Below are 18,639 nucleotides of genomic sequence, written 5' to 3'. Positions count from 1 at the left end.
AAGCTTCACTCCAGATTTTAACAAATTAAATACTACGTATCAAGTCATAGGAAATGATTACATCAGTGGTTTAGGAAATACACCTGAGAAAATGGAGAACAGATTCTTAAGAGTCTGCACAGCTTTTCCTTCATGTCTGGAGGATGTGTCTCTGGATTTCCAAGTAGGAAGGTAAGAAATCCTGCAGGGGCAACACCTGAGACATCGCAGCCTGATGACTCCTGAGTGTGAAGTCTGTCTGGGGTTGGCTATCCGCAACAAGGTCACTTGAGGGTTCCCATACTGCTGTTGTTCACAACACAATGTGAAACCGGGCACCAATCCCCTTGTGGAATGGCAGACACAAACAAAATGGGGACATTCTTCCCAACACTCCACATCACCGGCCTACGCAAAAGCTAAGGGGCCAATAGTCACGCACACAGCAGGTCTGGCTAACCAAAAATCTCCCCGAAATGGCACAGATTCTAGTCATGTCACAGTTGACATCTCTGACCCAAGCCTCCTGACCAACAGATTGAGGCAGCTGTATACAGAAGATTAAGACAAATCTTGTTTCCTTTTTACTTCTCTAGGAAGCCAACGGTAGATGGAACCTCTCTGCGGAAACAGGAGTGCTTTATCACCTCTCATCATTTTCTCTTTTTAGGGCCATGGCAGATTACATAATTGCTACCAATTCTTTTTTTTTTTTTTTTTTTTAAGATTTTATTTATTTGAGCAAGATAGAGAACACGAGGTGGGGGAAGGGTTAAAGGGGGGAGCAGACTCCCTGCTGAGAACCTGATATGTGACTCGATCCCAGGACTCCAGGATCATGACCTGAGCTGAAGGCAGATGCTTAACCAACTGAGCCACCCCGGTGCCCATGCTACCAATTCTTTATTCTCCTCAGCATCCATGCCCTTTGCCCTGTGACCCCACAGTTCCTCCCATTAGAAGGAGTCTGTCTCATTTATTTAGGTGAGATTTGGCTACATGATTTGCTTCGGGCAATGAAATGTTGGTCGGTATGACTGAAGTAGAGTCTTGAAACATACTTGTGGAGCTGGGCTTGCTCTCCGGCTCATTTGTCTTAGCATACTAATGGCATGGCCTGGAGAGCCCCATTACTCCAAGAAGAATGAGAGGCAGGGAGAGCGGACCTGGACCAAACCCATGGCCTAGGGCCAAGCTTAACCCACGTCAACCAACCTGCAGATGCATGAGAGTGAGTAAGTGGTGGTTGTTTTAAGTCACTGACTTTTTAGGAGTGGTTTGCTCTGTTAAGATGATTGTGGTAGAAGCATGGCTAAGACAAGGTATGACATCAAGAGGTTGACAGACCTCTGCCTCTTGACTTTTCACTACCTCTAAGAAAATCCTACACCTCCTCAATAAAGCATAACTCATGTACAGGCCACAATCCTTCAGCCACCATTGGATATGGGTCCAGTACAGTATTTCCAAGGCCAGATGTGTTTAGACCTATTTCTATAAGGTCTCATTGTGTTTAGACCTATTTCTATAAGGTCTCATTGTGTTTAGACCTATTTCTATAAGGAATGGGTCCCCAGACTGAACTGGCTTTAACAGTTCTTATAAACACGACTTTCAAAACACTGAAGAGCGATAAACCTGAAAACAGAGATTCCCATGCGGCAAACACTACGTCAGGTGTCTCTGTTAGGAATCATGCGAAGAGAATACACGTATACCTTTTTTTGAGGCTCATCAGGAGTGTCCATGGGAGTGATAGAGCCCTCCTCCGCCTCCGAGTGGTTAGACTCGCAGGATGACACACTGACGGAGTCCATGCTTTCGCCAGAGCTCCCACTGGCAGTGGACTTGGGCTGCTCTTTGGTGGGAGTGCTACTGGTAATGATGTCCGACCCCAGGAAGAGTCTGCAAGAAACATGACACCAGGTGTTTGGGCTCTTACAAATCTGGAATCCATGATTCAGCAAGTGTTTTGTGTTAATTAACCCAAATTAACCCAAATTTGGTCAATCTTGCACGCGCTGGCATTATTGGACAATGTTTCCTGTAAAGTGTCTCACAGATCATAGTAAACATCTTATCGGAACAGGTAATTTCCAACCTCAAAGAACGCACAGATTGCTTAGCTGGAAGAGGGGCCGCCGTAATCTAAGGACCCTCTAGAACAACGGTTCTTTATTTTTTAACATGCTATAGACCACTCCGGCTGGGTCAAAATACCGTCGCCACACCCCCCATCCCTTCCCACCATAAAATGAACCACGAGCGAGGCTAAGGAAGGAGGACGGCACCGCTTTGGTCAAGGAACCAAAGAGGACAACTTCTGTTTCCAAACATCTGGTGAACTGCCGGAAGCTAAACCACTTCACTGTAAAACTAGACGAGAAATATTAAAAACGCGTTTTAAAGATGAGCTTGCAAGACAGGAAGGAAAATCCCTATAGGCCACAAATAAACAGGGAACTGAAAACTGGAAGCAATGAGAGCTAATTCTGCAGCTGCTCTGGGTGCGGAGCGGGAAGTACCAGTCTTGGTAAATGAGGGACAAGGGTTTGAATAGAGACACAGGCCCGAAGAGGAGGCCTCCTGTTTCTGGTGGGGCGCTGAAGCTGAAACCTCTCCTATAGAGCCAAGACCCTCAAAGGGGTTTTGAAAAGGGGTCTTTGTAGAAAGATGTAAAAAAGTGGTCTAGAAAAATAACATCCTACTGGCACAGGGAGACAATGACGAAGCTTAGCTGTCTTGGCCTGAACTTGGGTGAAAGAAAACCATCTCCCCTGAAATCACCTGTGATCCTGACCAGCACCTCACTCAGATTTGCTACATATGTGAGTAGGAACTAGGAACTCTCAGTAATAATCTTGTGCAAACTGAAATTAAAAAAAAAAAAAAAAAACCTTTCTGGAGGAATCTACATTCAAACCAGGATACAGAGGATTTTCTGATAGAGATGTGCTCATAATACAAAATTACAAAATATACACAAGGAAATATCAAAGGGAGTCAAACAAGCACAACAAACAGCAGATTTAGACTCCTGAGAATTTCAGAACTTCTCACCTACAAGAATTTTCAGAAAAAAACTAATAATTGAGTCATTAATTTGACAAATATTTGAGTGTCTACCATGGGCCAGGCTATAAAATAAATATGTTTAAGATATTAAAGACATAACAAAAGAAATTGAAAACAGGAGTTAAGAACAAGATAATCTGACAAAAGAACAGGAAGACAATTTGAAAAAATTTCACTGCTAGAGTGAAAATGTAGTGATTTAAGGGAAAAACTCAGTGGAAGGATTAAATAACCACTGGAAAGAAAAATTGTGAACTAGATGAGAGAAGTGAAGAAAATCTTCAGAAATCAGCATCAAAATACATGACATGGAAATAAGAAAGATTAAAAGACATGAAGATTAGAATAAGAAATGCAGACATGTGTGTAAAGAGAGTTCCAAGAGAAGACAATCGAGAGAGTGGGACAGTGACCCTATCTGAGGAGATGTTGGCTACGAAGATTCTAGACCTAATGAACTGCATGAATCCTCAGACCCAGGAACCACACCTTGAACAGGAAAAATGAGACCCAATCCTCACTTCATCTATCTAAGGGGATATCAAAGACAAAAGCAGCTCTTAAAAGCAACAGGGTAGGGGACGTGATACAAAGGAACAGGAAGTAAACAGATACCAGACATCTCAGAAGCAACAAATGAAGTCCGAAGACATGGAATAATGTCTTCAGAGTGCTGAGTGAAAAGAATGCGCCTCCTTGCATTCTATACCCAACTAAAAGAGTTCCGAGAGTGAGTGCAGAATAAAGACATTCTCAGCAACGGAGAGGGTTGACATGATCAGATGACAGGGAGAGGAGCAAAAGGAGGGAAGGGGAAGGAGGGAAGAAGCAACACATGTAAAGAAACTAGTAAATGCAGCCAACCCCAAACACGTACTGACTGTATAAAGTAACAGTAGAAATGATGCGCTTGATTTTTCATTATTTCAGGCATTACCTGCTCAAGATCCAAGACCTGGAGCATATCTTTATTCTGCCTCATCTCCAGCTGATCTCCAGCTGCACCCTCCCACCTCTTGTCCCGTTTTCCATGTTGTCTTCTTTCTGGGACCTCCAAGCACTACTGGGGCTAGAGGAGAAAGAGCTCAACTCTGATCACAGTTCATAGGAGAAAAAATAATGCCGCTGTTGTACTCCTCCGTGAATTCTGAGTAGACCTCTGATGGCTGTGGATGCCTGGTCCTCAGCCCGTCATCTGAGAGTCTAGCTTAGAATGAATGTGCTCAAAGACGGAAGAACCTTCTTCCATTTGTACAACTCTATGAGGTCAGTTCTGCTTCGTAAAGGTTAATTCTAACTCAATACTAGGCATCTCTGACCTTCAGACCAAACATGCCTTCCCCAAAGGCCCCCAAAATCTTTCCAGCTCTTTGGAAAATGGGTCATTAAATGTGGGGAGAGCAAAAAGTACATTTACCATATTTTTAAAAAATGCTAAGATGACATAATATTTTGGAAATCGACAGGTATACAAATACCCTTATATGTATAAGAAATACGATGGGTGACATGGTGGCCTGTTTTATTCATGATAAATGTTCTAACTCAACTGCAGATAGCAAAAACATTAAATCCAAGCATCTCAGCAAGATATCACCAAGCACAGATACGTACTCAATGTCGACCACACTTCATGCAGCGCACTGCGCCCTGACGACCCTGCTCCCCTCCAGATTTCATGGGACTGTCCCTGCAGTTTGTGCATGAGCCAGAGGTGGTGCAGAGAGAGGACCCAGGGGTCCTAGAGCAGTACAGAAGGATGGTTGGGGTGGAGGGGGTAGTGGGAAGCAGTTAAATAAAAATGTGTCTGCAGTAGCTACTGCATAAGGGCATGGTAGGAAAAGCAAGAGGGCAAAAGTCGTAGCACTTAGGATTGCTGACTGCCAGAGCAGGTCCAGAAATTTCCAATTATTTCTGATGCAGAAGACCATCGAGATGCCTGGCATTCCCTGAGTCACCTCACAGGGAGCCTGATTCCCTGTGGAGGTGTCGATCTTACCAGCTGACAAGGCTTGGTCAGGCCCTTGGGTTATCTCAAAAGAGAGTTCTTTTCTCCACCATAATTGCAGTGATGAAGAGATAGCAAGACACTATGGAAAATTCTATCGAGGTCAATCTACAAGCTCATAAATCTCGTGTACATGTCACGTGCAGGTAAAGGCAATGGAGAAATTCAAAGCAGATGCAGGTGAGAGAGGGTGCCATGGGCTAGGGCACATACCTTAGAGTATCAAGTAAAGTGGCTGGGGGAAGGCTCACTGAGAAGGCGGCATTTCAACAAAGGTCTGAAGGGAGTGAGAGTGAGTCCCCCAGCCATCAGGGGACCGGTGTTCTCAGCAGAAGAAATGGCAGCTGAACATGTTCAGCAAGGTCTGTGCAGCTGGAATGCAGACTAGAGCGAGCTGGGAAAGATAAGGACAGACAGGTATGGGACGGTGGGGGGTGGGGGCAGGCCTAGGATGACACAGCAGTTTCTGAAGAGTCCTGAGGACCAAGGTAAGGATTCCTGATTTTACTCAAAGGGAGGAAGGTATTATGAAGTTAGCCCTGGAGTGTCTCTTGCATGCCTAGTACCTAGTGGGGCACAGAGTCATGAGTGTCATAGACAAGGCTCCTGCTCTCCGGTGGCAAATGCTCCACCACGGGAAAGAACCAGTGTGACAGGGGAAGCCAGCAGTGTCAGAGGGGGGGCTCTCTCAAGAGGAGGCACTGTTGTCCACACCTGAAGGAGCCAGCCACAGAGAAAGCATGTCAGACCAAAGAAATGTCTGGTGCAAAGGCCCTGAGGCAGGAACGAGTCTGGTGTGGTTGATGGATGGCTATAAGATGGGTATGGCTGGATCCTAGAGAACAAGGGGCAAGGCTGGATGGCAGGAAGGTGGTCAAGAAGGTTGGGGGAAGATCATGAAAGCCCTCCTAAGCTAGGATAAGGAGTTTGGGTGCTATATTTAAATAAACCAATGGGAAGTTTCGAAGCAAGGAACTATAATCTGGTATATGTTTTAAGAGACTATCAGGCTATTTGGGGGAGAATGGATCACTGAGCAAGGCCAGGGCCAGAAGCCCATTAAGAGTGTTGCGAGAGTGGTCCAGGCTGGGAGATGACAGTGGTTCATACCAGAGAGAACAGTGGAGAAGAAGGAAGAGATTTAGTAAGTTCACGACACAAAGGTCAACTATTTAACCGGTGAGTGAACAGTCTTTACGTCTGGCCTGGCTCAGGGCTGCGGTACTGAATGTCCTCCCTCCCCCCACTCGAACGGGACCATCTGGGGGACCCGGACCCCGGGGCGACACTCACAGGCTGAGCCTCTTCACCATGCTCTTCCGAGGCTTGGGCGACGTGGCGCTGGCGTCAGCAGCTGCTTCAATCTCACAGGACAGGGCGTAGCTGGGGAACAGGAGAGGGATGAGGTCAGAGCTTGAGAACGGGTTGAAAGTCACATAACTTGCTGATTCTGTTTTAGAGGAAGTCTCTGACGGCTCGAAGTAAAGATGTCTACACCATGTTGTTCCCACACCGATGTCAGAGGGGACAGACTTCATGACCAGACGTTACAAATTTACCTGGACACCTCCTGCCCTAATCCCCGTCCTGGCCTACAGACTGAGCCCCTTTAGTGCTGCATGCCTCAAGGAGGGACTTGTGCATTTTGGCAGCACCAAAGACCAACTCCGCTCTATTTCTTGACCATTCTCATCCCACTACTAAGCCGGGGGTGGGGGGGATTATTTCTTGACTGCTACTTCCCCCCGTTACTCTGTGTATGTGTGTACATGTGCTCAACTTTTTATCTAAGAGAAATGGAAGACAAGACTTTTGCAAACTATCTAATCTTTAGTGAAGAGACATAGTCAGTTATATTATTGGTAAAGATAATTGAATATGATTTTTATTTGCTAAAACACCCTAAATTTAAAAGACTCCAAATTCAGACATCTAAATGCCAGGCAGATAGAACTTCCCTAAGCATAAGAGGGATTTATATGTGACTTGAAATGTCTTTTATGAAAGCTCGTAGCTCTGACTAGTGGCTGTATCTGGCTTTGGTGTGGAAGGGTGAGTGTGGTCAACAGTAGCGTGGTAAGCTGTGAATTATGTGGAAACCTAATGATGTATCATGTGTATCCTGCTCACGTGTGGGCACTCACTGATAAACGAATTTTTCAAATATTAACTTAAGCTCTAGATGTGGTTATAAAGAGGAAGAAAAAAATGGGATATATTTAGCAAGATTCCTCTAATCATTAAAAAGTCAATTAAAATAAGGGTGCCTGGGTGGCTCAGTGGGTTAAGCCGCTGCCTTCGGCTCAGGTCATGATCCCAGAGTCCTGGAATCAAGCCCCATATCAGGCTCTCTGTTCAGCAGGGAGCCTGCTTCTCTCTCTCTGTCTGCCTCTCTGCCTACTTGTGATCTTTCTCTGTCAAATAAATAGAATCTTTTAAAAAAAAGTCAGTTAAAACAACTGACGAAAAGTTAATTATTGCAGCTGATATCGTGATCCTCAACTTTCTGATCCAGGATCCCCAGTCATGGCATGTCGGCTCCGTATGTGAGAAGGATGGACACACAAGAGGAAGTTCACTCAGACACACTGACCATCAGATCAGAAATGGAAAGGCAGTAGCTGCCTTATTTTCTACATGGCAAAGAAAGAAGTCTTCATCAAGCAATGACTACTGAATCATAGGTTTTGTTTTAATGTTAAAGAACCAATCCACTCTGGGATTTTAAAAAAAAGAAAAAAAAAAAAAAAGGACCTCAGAAATCATCTCTCTTCCAATGAGGGAACCGAGGTATACAGAGGTTATATGAACCACATTGAGGGCTGAGGTTGTAGAGTCGAGAAGACCAAAATTTAAATCCAAACTCTATCCCTGGCTAGTTCTGTTATTCTCTGAATCTCAATTTCCTCATTGGCAAAATACTTATTTTGCTGTCGATTTTGCTCTCCCCGATGATAAACTTTCTAGGAAATCCCCTGGTCTTATGGCAGGGGTTAGCAAATATTTTCTGTAAAGCACCAGATGGCAAATATTTTAGGCTTTGCAGGCTATATGGTCTCGCTTCCAGCTACTTAAGCTGCCTTTAAAGCATGAAAGCAACCATAAATAAGATGTAAATGAATGGGCTGTATTCCAATAAAACTTTATTTATGGATACTAAAACTTGTGTCTCAAATATCTGTTCTATATTATAATCTTCCTCTCCCTCTCTTTTTCTTCCAACCATTTAAAAATATAAAAACATGCGGTGGGCCGGATAAGGCCTGCAGAGTCTAATCTGCTAGACCGCAGGGTAAGACTACCCCCCTGCTGGAGTGGACATTCAAGACACTGGAGTTAATGTACTTTTCCATGCTTGTCAACCAGGATTTTGAAACCTGTCCCTTATGTCCCAGTCACAACAGAGTTCTCACCGTTCTTGCAAATGCCAACCATGTCAGGCCACAAAGCCTTTGCTTACGTTCTTCCCTCTGTCTAGAATGTTCTTCTCCGGTTCTCCCGGTGATATCTTATCTTTCTTCAGAGCCTAGTCCAAACATCCACAGCTTTCTGATGATCTCCCCTACTTCCCCCATCCTTGGCCACATTGTTCCTGCCTGTGGATCCTGTAACACTTCTGTTACCTGCTAGATTTCAATTCTTCGTGAATCTGTCTCTCCTTCCCAACTGAAAGCTCCCTGGCAAGCTGGTACCAATGAACAAAAACGACAAACAAGGAGCCGATGGAGGCGGCTGTGGTGGCGATGATGAGGACGTTGATAATCAGCACTTGAACAACGCTTTTCCAAATACGACCTCATTTAATCCTTACAAACACACACTATGGATGAGTATTCTGAAGACCAGGCACAATCAGTGACTTGTACAAGGTAACAAAGACAGATGGTGGAGCAAGAATCTGAAAGTACACCTTCTAATGCCATCCAGCCAGCCTCTCCTGCTACACCATTCTCCTTCGAAAACTAAGGTTCTAGAATCTAGGAGCTGCTCACTAAACAGCTGCTGAAAAATATGGCCCAATGAGGAAACGGCAGTAGTGTTCTTCTCGCCGACACTGTAGTTCCACCCTGATGGACAACACATGTGCCTACCTCTCCTCCTCGGTGAGAAGCTGCTGCCTCTGGAACCACTGGATGAACTTTGGGTCTGGTGTCATACAATAGCTGTTGCAGGCGGATTGCAAGAGCTTGATTTGGGCAATCACTTCAAATTCCTACAGCAGACAGAACACCAAAGAGAAAGTACATAGTAAGGCCGATCCAATATCTCTCTTTTCAACATGAAGACACACCACATTAGGATACACAATGGAGAAAACCATCTAGGATGACTCTGAAGTCCTGCCATTCTTACAAATAAGAAAACTGAGTAACTCTTAAAAATTCTAACTCCAAATCCCTGAAGGCTTTGTAGGCTTGTCAATCCTCCCATTCTCCTTGAAAAAGAAAACTGATGCAACTGAAACAGGCTAGCAGAGCAACCCAAACTAGTTATTACCCAAGGCCACAGTGGCTCCCTTTTTCTCTATTATTTTTTCATTCTAGGGACAGAAAACTAAGTTTGTAAAGTTGTGTACTTTTAAAGTATATTTTAAGTTTCCATTTCTATTTCCTAAGAGAGAGAGAAAAAAGCTACTTTAAGTCAGGAGGCCCCTATGTTGCCCATCACCATCTTTTTCAAGCCTTACCCCTCAGTAAATAAGTTTTGGTAGGGCTGGATATCTAAACAGTCAGGAGCCTCATAAACTTGAATGTTTGGATTTCCCGAATCCTTGGGATTTTACTACTCCAGTAAATCCTTTAATGAAATCTTTTAAAGCTCACAAGAGAAGCAAGTATATAATCATGTCCAAAATTATTTATTCATCCTTAGATGCTTCAGTAAAGATTTTTTTTTTTAAGTCAGCAAAGGGTATAAGCCTTAGCTTTAGGTTTGAAGCTGAAATTTTCCAGAAGTTTAACATGTTAGTCTTAAAAGGGAAGAGAGCACCATCTAGTACTCTCTGATTCTGACGTTAAAGGACAAAGATGGGTAACTCTGGAGGCCAGTAAGTGACCTTGTTTTATTTTCATAGGACACGGCAGAGGAAACTCAACCATAGCCAGGTTCTGTGGGTATCAGCTTTCCATTCAGTGACTTCAGCTCTTGGTCTTGATATCCTCAAGGAATATTTATGATCATGCTAAAGAAGAAAGTATACGCTACCAGGGACAGAAGACTTACATTTGTCTATCTTAGCATATCTAGTTAGTAATGAGCTTAGCCTAGTGGGCTCCCAAAGGCTTGGTTTTAACCCATTGTCACTTCCTCCTGGAAGTTCTCTGACCCCACAAGCCGGGGATAGATGCCCTTCCACCATCTTCCTAGGATACCCACGACTTCCGCTCACAAGCCCTTATCAGTTGTATTATAACTGCTGACCTGTCTACCTTCCTCCTGGTGTGTGAAGTTCATGAGGGTGGGGAGCGCTGGGTTTTCTCTGCAGCAACCCCCAAACCTATCAGAGTGCTTGGCCCATGTGAGGTACACCATCAATATTCGGGAAATGAAAGAATCAAAGAAGAAGGAATGAGTAAGCTTCCTCAGTCATTCCTTTGTTCGCTCGTTTTCCTTTGTGTCATTTAAGTATGTATTTAAACACACCATTTGTATATTAAAAGAATCAAGTGAGTTTTGCAGGAGCAGGACCGGGTTTGTAGCCTGGCTCCACTACCAGGTGACCCTCGGTCCCTGGGGCCAGGTCTCCACATCCGGGAATTGAGGAAGATAGAACCTACTTCACAGCACTCTGGGGGGACTAATACACAGGTTCACACAAGGCACAATCGTATATAAGTGCTTGATAAACGCAAATTCTTTTTTTTTTTCTTCTACAAAGAAAGACTTAAGTCCCTGTTTGTCTTTTTTCGTGCCCAGATGAAGTAAAATGGAATACTGCAGCCAAGACCTTTACTTACCCTTCTCCTTTTCTCAAAGTTGATCAGCCCACCCTGAAAGAAATTAAATTTAAAAAAAAATAGTGACAAACCAAAGCACTTTGAAATACAGCCCTACGCTGTTCTATGAATCATTACAATAGATCACAGGGATGCTGAAGTCACAGTGATCAATGACACTACAGTTCTGGCTACTATGGGGGAAGAGAAGCACCGTTTGCTTCAAGAAAAACATTCTTTGAATTCTAATAGGACAGGATCGGCAGACAGCCTTCCCATGAGATGTCCAAAACCAACTAAAATAGTAATGATAACGAAGTTACAATTCAGAATCCAAATACATCTGTAGAGCCAATAGGGTAAAAGCCTGAGTAAATGTTCCATTTACACTTTACTTCTTGACCCAAAGCAACAAAAACAGATGGTCATTGACTCATACTGGAAACCATACTGTCAATGGTTTATCAAAAGGGAAGTTGCTTCTACATAGCGTTGTGAAAAGTTAAGTTTCAATTCTTCATCCCCTATCTCCTGTTCTCAGTAGGCTGAATATAACTTTTAAATCCTTGGGCACTCCCCAAAAATTCCCCAGTGCTAATGAGTGTTTCCTGAGATAAGCTGAGGCAGAGGACATGAAGAGACAGAGCTCGGGAAATGCAAAATGAATGCCCACAACATTATGACAAGCTTGGAGGGAGGCACATGCAGAACCACCACCAGGCCTGCTAACTCGGACAGAGTAGAAGCAGACTCGTCGCATGTGAGAACCAGGGAGGAGATGGAAACTTAGATGTATAAGCAATCCTTAAATCTCACTTCAAATGTCAAATTTCTTCCAGTTAGTATTTTATTACAGCTACTGACAGGTAGCTTAACTTTCACTTCTCTTCCCTCTGAGAGAAAGAGCGTGCACATGACAGAAAACACAAAAGTGCCTCAGGGCAGGTAATTATATGAAAAAAAGAAAAGAATAATTAAAAATCCACAAATCTGACCACCTCCCTATCCCACCAAGTAGAATGTTAGGGCACATCACCCCCTCAGCCCTACCTGCCCAAGTGCTACTCAACATCAAGGACTTTCTGGAATCAACTTCGTCTACAAGGCCCTGCCATCACTCGCCTCCCCATCCCCGCACCTGGAACAGACTGTGACCTTCCCCATCTCTCACTGCCTTTCTGTCTGAATTCCGAGTACTTCCATAGTCACTGCCAGCCTTGATACATAGCTTCCACTGGCTTGTGAGTCACTTGGGGTGTTACTCTGATTTGTATTCCTCACAGCATCTAACAAATGCCGCATATGTAATGGGTGCTCGACAGACACTAATAAAGCGAATTTCTTTCTTGGGTATCCAAGTCACCCCATGCAAACAACTCACCTCGATATAGTCCTGAAGAGCAGTGTCAAGCATGGTGAGGTCAGTCAGGAAGGTGCCCAGGTAGGGCACGGTTCCCTGCATCACACCCTGAGGAGCAAAGCACAGCCAAACGGCCTTTGTCATGACTAAAAAGTGGAAGGGTTTCAGGAGCCTCCCTGCCAGAGCGAATGCGCATATTGCTGGCTAGATTTGCCAAGTGCCTGTTCATAGATGATGGCGGCCATCTTTGAATGGCCAGGTAAGCCTTAACAGCATTCGGAGAAAATAAAGGACCACAGAAGACCATCAGTGTTAACCGCCATGAATGAAATTTTTCAGATTTTTAAAAAGGATGGGAATTCTACCACCTAATCTCTAACTTCCAAAGTTATGAAAACAGGCCCCAAATCCAGATCATACGAGTATGGTCAAGAGTGTTCACAGGGGATTCATATTTTGCTTAGGCAGTTTCAAGGGTTGGCTTTTCTCTTTCAGAGTGTGTGGGTACCACTGGGGTTTGGAATGGCCTCATTATTGGTTAAGGGTGGGCAACTGTACACTGGGGAAGAATGTTACCACAAAAGCATGGGGTGTCACTATTAAAATGGCCTCTTGGGGGGGCACCTGGGTGGCTCAGTCAGTTAAGCGTCTGCCTTCGGCTCAAGTCATGATCCCAGGGTCCTGGGACTGAGGCCCGCATCCCACTCCCTGCTCAGAGGGGAGCCTGCTTCTCTCTCTGCCTGCTTATTCTCTCTCTGTCTCTCTCTCTCTCTCAAATAAATAAAATCTTCCTAAAAAATGGCCTCTTGGGTTAGGCTTCCAAAGGAGAGAAATGGGAAAGGGAAAAAAATGGTAACTCTGAAGTAGAAAATCTGGCAAAATACTACTTTAACTAAGTGATGAAGGTTAACATCACCAGTGACTCTTTGACAGGATGTGACGAGAATGGCACTTCTACTTCTGGGATATGCTTCCCCCAAATCCATAACCTCGGCCTGTTCACCAGAAAACAACAGATGCACTCTGATTGCAGGACATTCCAAAGATACCAGGACAGTATTCCAGAAGACCGTGTATAAGGAGAAACAAGGAAGACTGAGAAACTCTCACAGAGCAGAGGGCTCTGAGGAGATAGGATAGCATCCTACTGTGTGGGTCCTGGCCTGGCTCCTGGAGCAGAAAGAGGGTTCTCTTGCAGAAGTGACGAAATCCCAATCAAGTGTGGATTTCAGTTCACAGTAACAGGCTGGTGTGGGTACCTCAGGCTTGACAGAGGGGCCATGGCTAGAGGGGGTGTTGACAATGGGGGACACGGGCTGAGGGCATCATAAAAAGTTCTTTTTTTTTTAAACTGTCCCTTGAAAATGAAGGTAGAATCACTTTAATTGCATGAATATGTAGTATTCATCTCACAAAATTTCCTTTGAGATCATCTCAATTCTCTGTAAGGCCACTGAGGCTCTAACCATTTTAAAGAGAAAATAAATAGTGGCTTCTGTGGACACCTTCTCCTCACTTCCCTTCAGGCACTTAGGACATTCTGGGAGAAAACACAGCCCCAGCCAGGGCAGGACCAGGTTGCTCCACGGGAGGCCAGCTATCTCGCTGGCCAGAACTGACTGGAGAGGTTCACCCCGAGGACCCATGCTCAGGCGCAGCCTGTCCTTCTCTGTTATGTGCACAAGGTCTCATCCTGAACTAAAATAATCTTTTTTTTAGCAGCTATTTTTAACTTATCTTTGAACAACCAAAAAAAAAAAAAAAAGTCTGAAATGCTGTGAAACGTTTCATAGGCTTTCTGGTACAGAAGAGTCCTATCATTCAAACCCAACATTTGATTTATGTCCAGCCTTCCAAAGAAGGAGAAAATCTTCCCAAAGCAGGGATGAGAAGATCTAGAGGTTGTCAGTCTCTAATTTCCTCTCTCTTTGGTTTTCCCCCCTCCCATGCTAAAAGGAGAATTTTTAAAATAAAGCTTTAAGATTAAAGCCAAAGACAGTCACTATCTTTAAGGAAGGAAGTACAGTATTCCTTCAAGTACTGAAAAACTAGGAAAAAAGGCTGGTTAGCCCTTGGGATCAGTGTGGAAAGCTGGGAAATAGAGAGCGGGTTGGGAACAAGTGACAAGGTCTATCAGCATTCAGACCAAGTCCTCCTGGGAACAGACAGACGCTCTCTCCTTGGCACCCATGTCCTAGGCCACCGTGTGCCCGAAGTCGGCTACAGGAGGCATTCCTGATGGGGAACTGAAGCCCAGGAGGTCTCAGGGCCAAGGGAGCAGCAGCTTCTAAGTACAGGAGTGGATGGAGGAAGACAGCACGAGAGAAGGAAATCTACCTCCCGCAGACTTCGCCCCTCACCTCTAGAAGAAAAAAATGTTCCAGAGAACACTATCCTTTGCGACTCTAAGTATTTATTTCCCACTGGGTCAAATGGGAGTGACAAGATTCCCCTACAGCCCCCGCAGTGCTGTGGAGAATAAATAAAGGACGGAGAACATTCTCGAAAGCAGGGGCGCAGATTGAAGGTGCTGGGGCCATGCAGGAACCCCGCCGCCCACACAGGGTTGCTTTCTGATGGGTCCTCAGAGAAGACCGAGGGCCGTACGTACCATATCCTTCTGGAGCTGAAGTCTCCTCTGGGTCCGCTTCTGGTTTTCTTTCACACTGCTGTCCAGGTTTGCAAACTTTGAGGTTCCTTCCTAAGAAACAGAAGCGCACACAGAGGAGAGCGATGGTGAGTGGCAGCAGAAGGAAGAGAAGGGGCCTGCATGCCGGGCGGAACCAAGAGGCTCCAGTGGGCTCGGGCTGAATTATGTCCATGTCTGGCGGGCTTGGTGCGGGCATCAGTGTGCAGTAAGATCTGGTGGCCTCAGGGGATTCTGTTTTCCCCCTGCTTTGTTAGAACCACCCCTGATTTGGTGATAAAATCAATGGTCAATACCAGGCCCACAATTCCAGGAACCAGAGGCCACTTCTGCACATCCCATGTTTCTCTGGGACTGATCACATGCCCCGGAAGTGAAGAGTTCTTCCTCGGGACATGTTGTGATTTCTTGCTCTTGGCCTGAAATACATGTGCCAGCACTCTGTGAAGGAAAAGTGTTTCTTTCTGTGGTTCTTTCTTAGCTAAATGAAACTTCTGTGCCGGAAGTTTTCTGAGGAAGTCCTGGAACAGGAATCTACGAAGGCCAGACCTTTGCCTATTTTTTCTCCCCCATGTTCCTCCCCTAACCCATCCTCCCAAGTTACTTTTCTCAGACCCGAGACTCTTACGAGTCAATCCTTCCTCCTGGGGCCTGGGTACGGATGGCTCCCCTTTGTCTGCTCCTGTCTGTTGTCACAACAAACTCTTCCGCGATGGTGACTAAACTCCAGTCTGCTGACTGAACACGGTGCTTTGGGGTTTTGTGGTTTCAGGGTCTTTCAAGTTCTCATTTTCCAGGAACTGTATAGACAGGAGGCATGTTTCACAACTCGGTTAGGGACAAGCATTCTGGTAGCTTTTCCTCGGTCAGTCTTCCCAGAGTCCGTGATGTTACCAGAACCCGTGACCTTTGCCAACCACACAGCGCAGGAGCGTCATCTGCAGACTTGGCCTTCCCCACTCAGCGAGGCCCCAAGACCTCCTATCGTTCAGCAGCCCTCACCTGGGTCCAGGACCCACATGACTCACAAGCTACTTTAAGTCTCCCTGTCACAAATGATGATAAGGAGCAGTACTGTGGTGTAACCTCCTGTATCAAGCTTGTCCTGGGCATGAATGAGAGCCACCTAAAACGTGCCATTTCCCAAGCGAAGGGATGGCGAGCCCTCCCCCGTTCTTGAGAATTTGCTTGGAGTGAGAAATCACTTCTGACTTAAAGGCAAGTGTCCAGCTCTTTCCTGTGTGGGTCCCTCTGGTTCCCTTCCAGCTTTTCGGACACTAGCAGAGGCACCATGTGTGGAAGTCACAGAAGACAGATCTCAAATTCTTAAGAAGGATTTCTGACCAGTTAAAAGGCTCCCGAGAACCAAGAAATAGCAGAAAAGGAAAGGAAGAGCACTCGGGACAGCCTCCTTGCTGGGAGGGGGCTGAAGACCGGAGGTGAGGCCTCACAGGCTTGAGGATTCCATGACCTCATGATTTCGAGAGAGTGAGACTCCATTCCTGGTTGGGTCATTGAAGACATGGCCCAGCGGCAGTGCTTCCAGATGAGGTGGCAACCCAAAACCCATGATTCCTCATATCCAACGGTGTCCGTTTTCTCCTTCCTTGGCCCTAAAGCTTTTGCTCTGCAGCCCTCACACCACCAATCCCTTGAAACCCCTTGGAAATTTTCTGACAGCATCACGTTGTTCCTTCCTTCTGACTCCTTTTCTGGCCCCACTCATGCTCCTAGTGTCTCTTCCTTCTGCCAAAGTCACCTTCTTGTTTTTTGCTATAATTGGGTCTTTGGAAACATCACCCTTAACGATTGCCTATGTTTGGATGAATTCCAAATTGTTCCCTCTCCTTCGACCAACCTCCTGCTCCCCTCCTGTATCTTTCCCCCTCCGCCGTCCTCCTCTCTCTCTCTTTAGTGAAAATTTCTTACCGGAGTCCCATCTTTGCTCTACCTCTGTGAGTTCAGGTGCCCTCACCCATCCTGTTCCCGGGCCTCAGATGGACGCAGGCACTGGATTCTTCTCAGTGTTGGGTACTTTCCTGCCCAGAAGTTAATGGTAATGATCTGAATGGGCCTTCAGAGTCCTAACAACCTTCTGCTCCAAAAGCAACCTGACTGTGTTTTAGGGCTTTACTATACATACGTTTCTACCAGAGCCAAATTCCTGGGCCTTTCTCACAGTTGTTTACATCAATTCCACCAAGGGGAGTTCTCATCCAAGAGTCCCAAGGACCAGAACAACTTGGTGGCATTCTGCTTTCCTGCTGCTTTAAAATTTATGGACTCTACAATTCACCTGCTCAGAGTTATCTAAGTTCACTATCATAGGTTTAAGGTAACCTGTGATAAAAATAAAAACAAACAAAAAAAATTAAAAAAAAAAAACATTTTCCCCAACAATTAAAATGAAAACCTTGGTTTTTGTTTTATTTTGCTTTTTCTTTTGTTTTAGATTTTTGCTAATTATTATGTTGCCTCAGCTAGCACATCACAGAAGTAGAACATTACATCGACCCAGAAGTAGAGGAGAAGACCAGTCTCTAAGACTAAGATTATCCAACTGTAAATCAGTGTGAGTCCACGAATGGCATATTAAAAACAGAGACCAGCAGTTTTTCTCAGTGGCTCTTTTGAGACCCTAACTACCTTGATTCCTTTTTAAAACAACATGCTGAAAATTAACACTCAGAATTACAGGCGTCATATGAAGAATGATCAACAAAGGTGACTGGAAAGGGACCTACACATACATACAGCCTGCCCAAAATGTTATACCCTCATGATGATAATACACAGACCACAGGAATTTATAGCCAAGTTTTTCATTTCTTTGGGAGGGGAGCCATGCAGAAGAAATTTAACTTAGAGCACAAGGGCCAACTTCTACATTTAAGAAAGGTTTACGGGACCTTTAATGTCTAGATATGGCTTTGTTTCTAGGGTTTTGGCCAGAACACCGCCACCAGGCAATGGGCTGCGCGGCACTGAGTTTATCTGCGTTGGAAGGATGACTCAGAGCTATCGGGATTTGAATATACGGCTCCGGTTAGTCTAGCTCTGTGCTCCGGACAGGGAGACCACTAAGCCTTCTCCTCCCAGCCAGATGAGTTTCCATTTCAAGTTGGGCAGTCCAGGGGGAAGTGAAGCAGGGAGTAACGCGATCTCAGCGAGCACTGGTTAGTGTGCAGTTAATGAGGTAGGCCAGATCCGGGGCTAGACATCAGCACAAACTGCCTTGCTCGGAGAAGGGCTAAGAGGGGGCTGGTTCTCAAATCCCATGACTCCGAAAGCCCACCGATTCATATAGTCAAACAGAGTTTCTGAACACTCGCTGCGTCCCAGCCGCCGTGTCAGGCATTAGGGCTGGAACAGTGACAAAACCGACCCAGTTCCTGCTGGCAAGAGGCTTGCAGGCCAGCAGGGAGACGGGCTGAGTACCCGGCAGAGCCCACGATGAGACAGGCAGGCAGGAAGAGTAGGACTCAGGAGAGCAACCGTCAGGAAGACCGGAACAGATGCCCTTACAGGAATGACTGACAGGTGTCAGGTAGATGCCTTTTCTTAGGACCCCCACCTCCACTGGACTTTCGCCCCTACTCCAAGTGTGCTCTGAGCTTGTGTCCGTATCTCGTCC

The 18,639-nt window shown here is 45.4% G+C and overlaps 1 protein-coding gene across 4 annotated transcripts in view; it reads right to left on the bottom strand.

Annotated features, from left to right (window-relative positions):
• Nucleotides 1-18,639, bottom strand: part of RGL1 (ral guanine nucleotide dissociation stimulator like 1) — a 258,932-nt gene that overhangs the window by 12,327 nt on the left and 227,966 nt on the right. For all 4 annotated transcript variants that reach the window (XM_059147082.1, XM_059147085.1, XM_059147083.1 and 1 more), the window contains 6 exons: nt 14,970-15,059; nt 12,380-12,466; nt 11,020-11,052; nt 9,154-9,275; nt 6,356-6,445; nt 1,698-1,884 (listed from right to left, as the gene is read on the bottom strand). In XM_059147082.1, coding sequence (XP_059003065.1) covers nt 1,698-1,884; nt 6,356-6,445; nt 9,154-9,275; nt 11,020-11,052; nt 12,380-12,466; nt 14,970-15,059 — 609 coding nt within the window. The remainder of the gene's footprint in view (nt 1-1,697; nt 1,885-6,355; nt 6,446-9,153; nt 9,276-11,019; nt 11,053-12,379; nt 12,467-14,969; nt 15,060-18,639) is intronic.

Source organism: Mustela lutreola, chromosome 14 (genome assembly GCF_030435805.1).
Source record: "Mustela lutreola isolate mMusLut2 chromosome 14, mMusLut2.pri, whole genome shotgun sequence".
Lineage (NCBI taxonomy): Eukaryota > Metazoa > Chordata > Mammalia > Carnivora > Mustelidae > Mustela > Mustela lutreola.
This window is presented reverse-complemented; position numbering and strand designations above follow the sequence as displayed.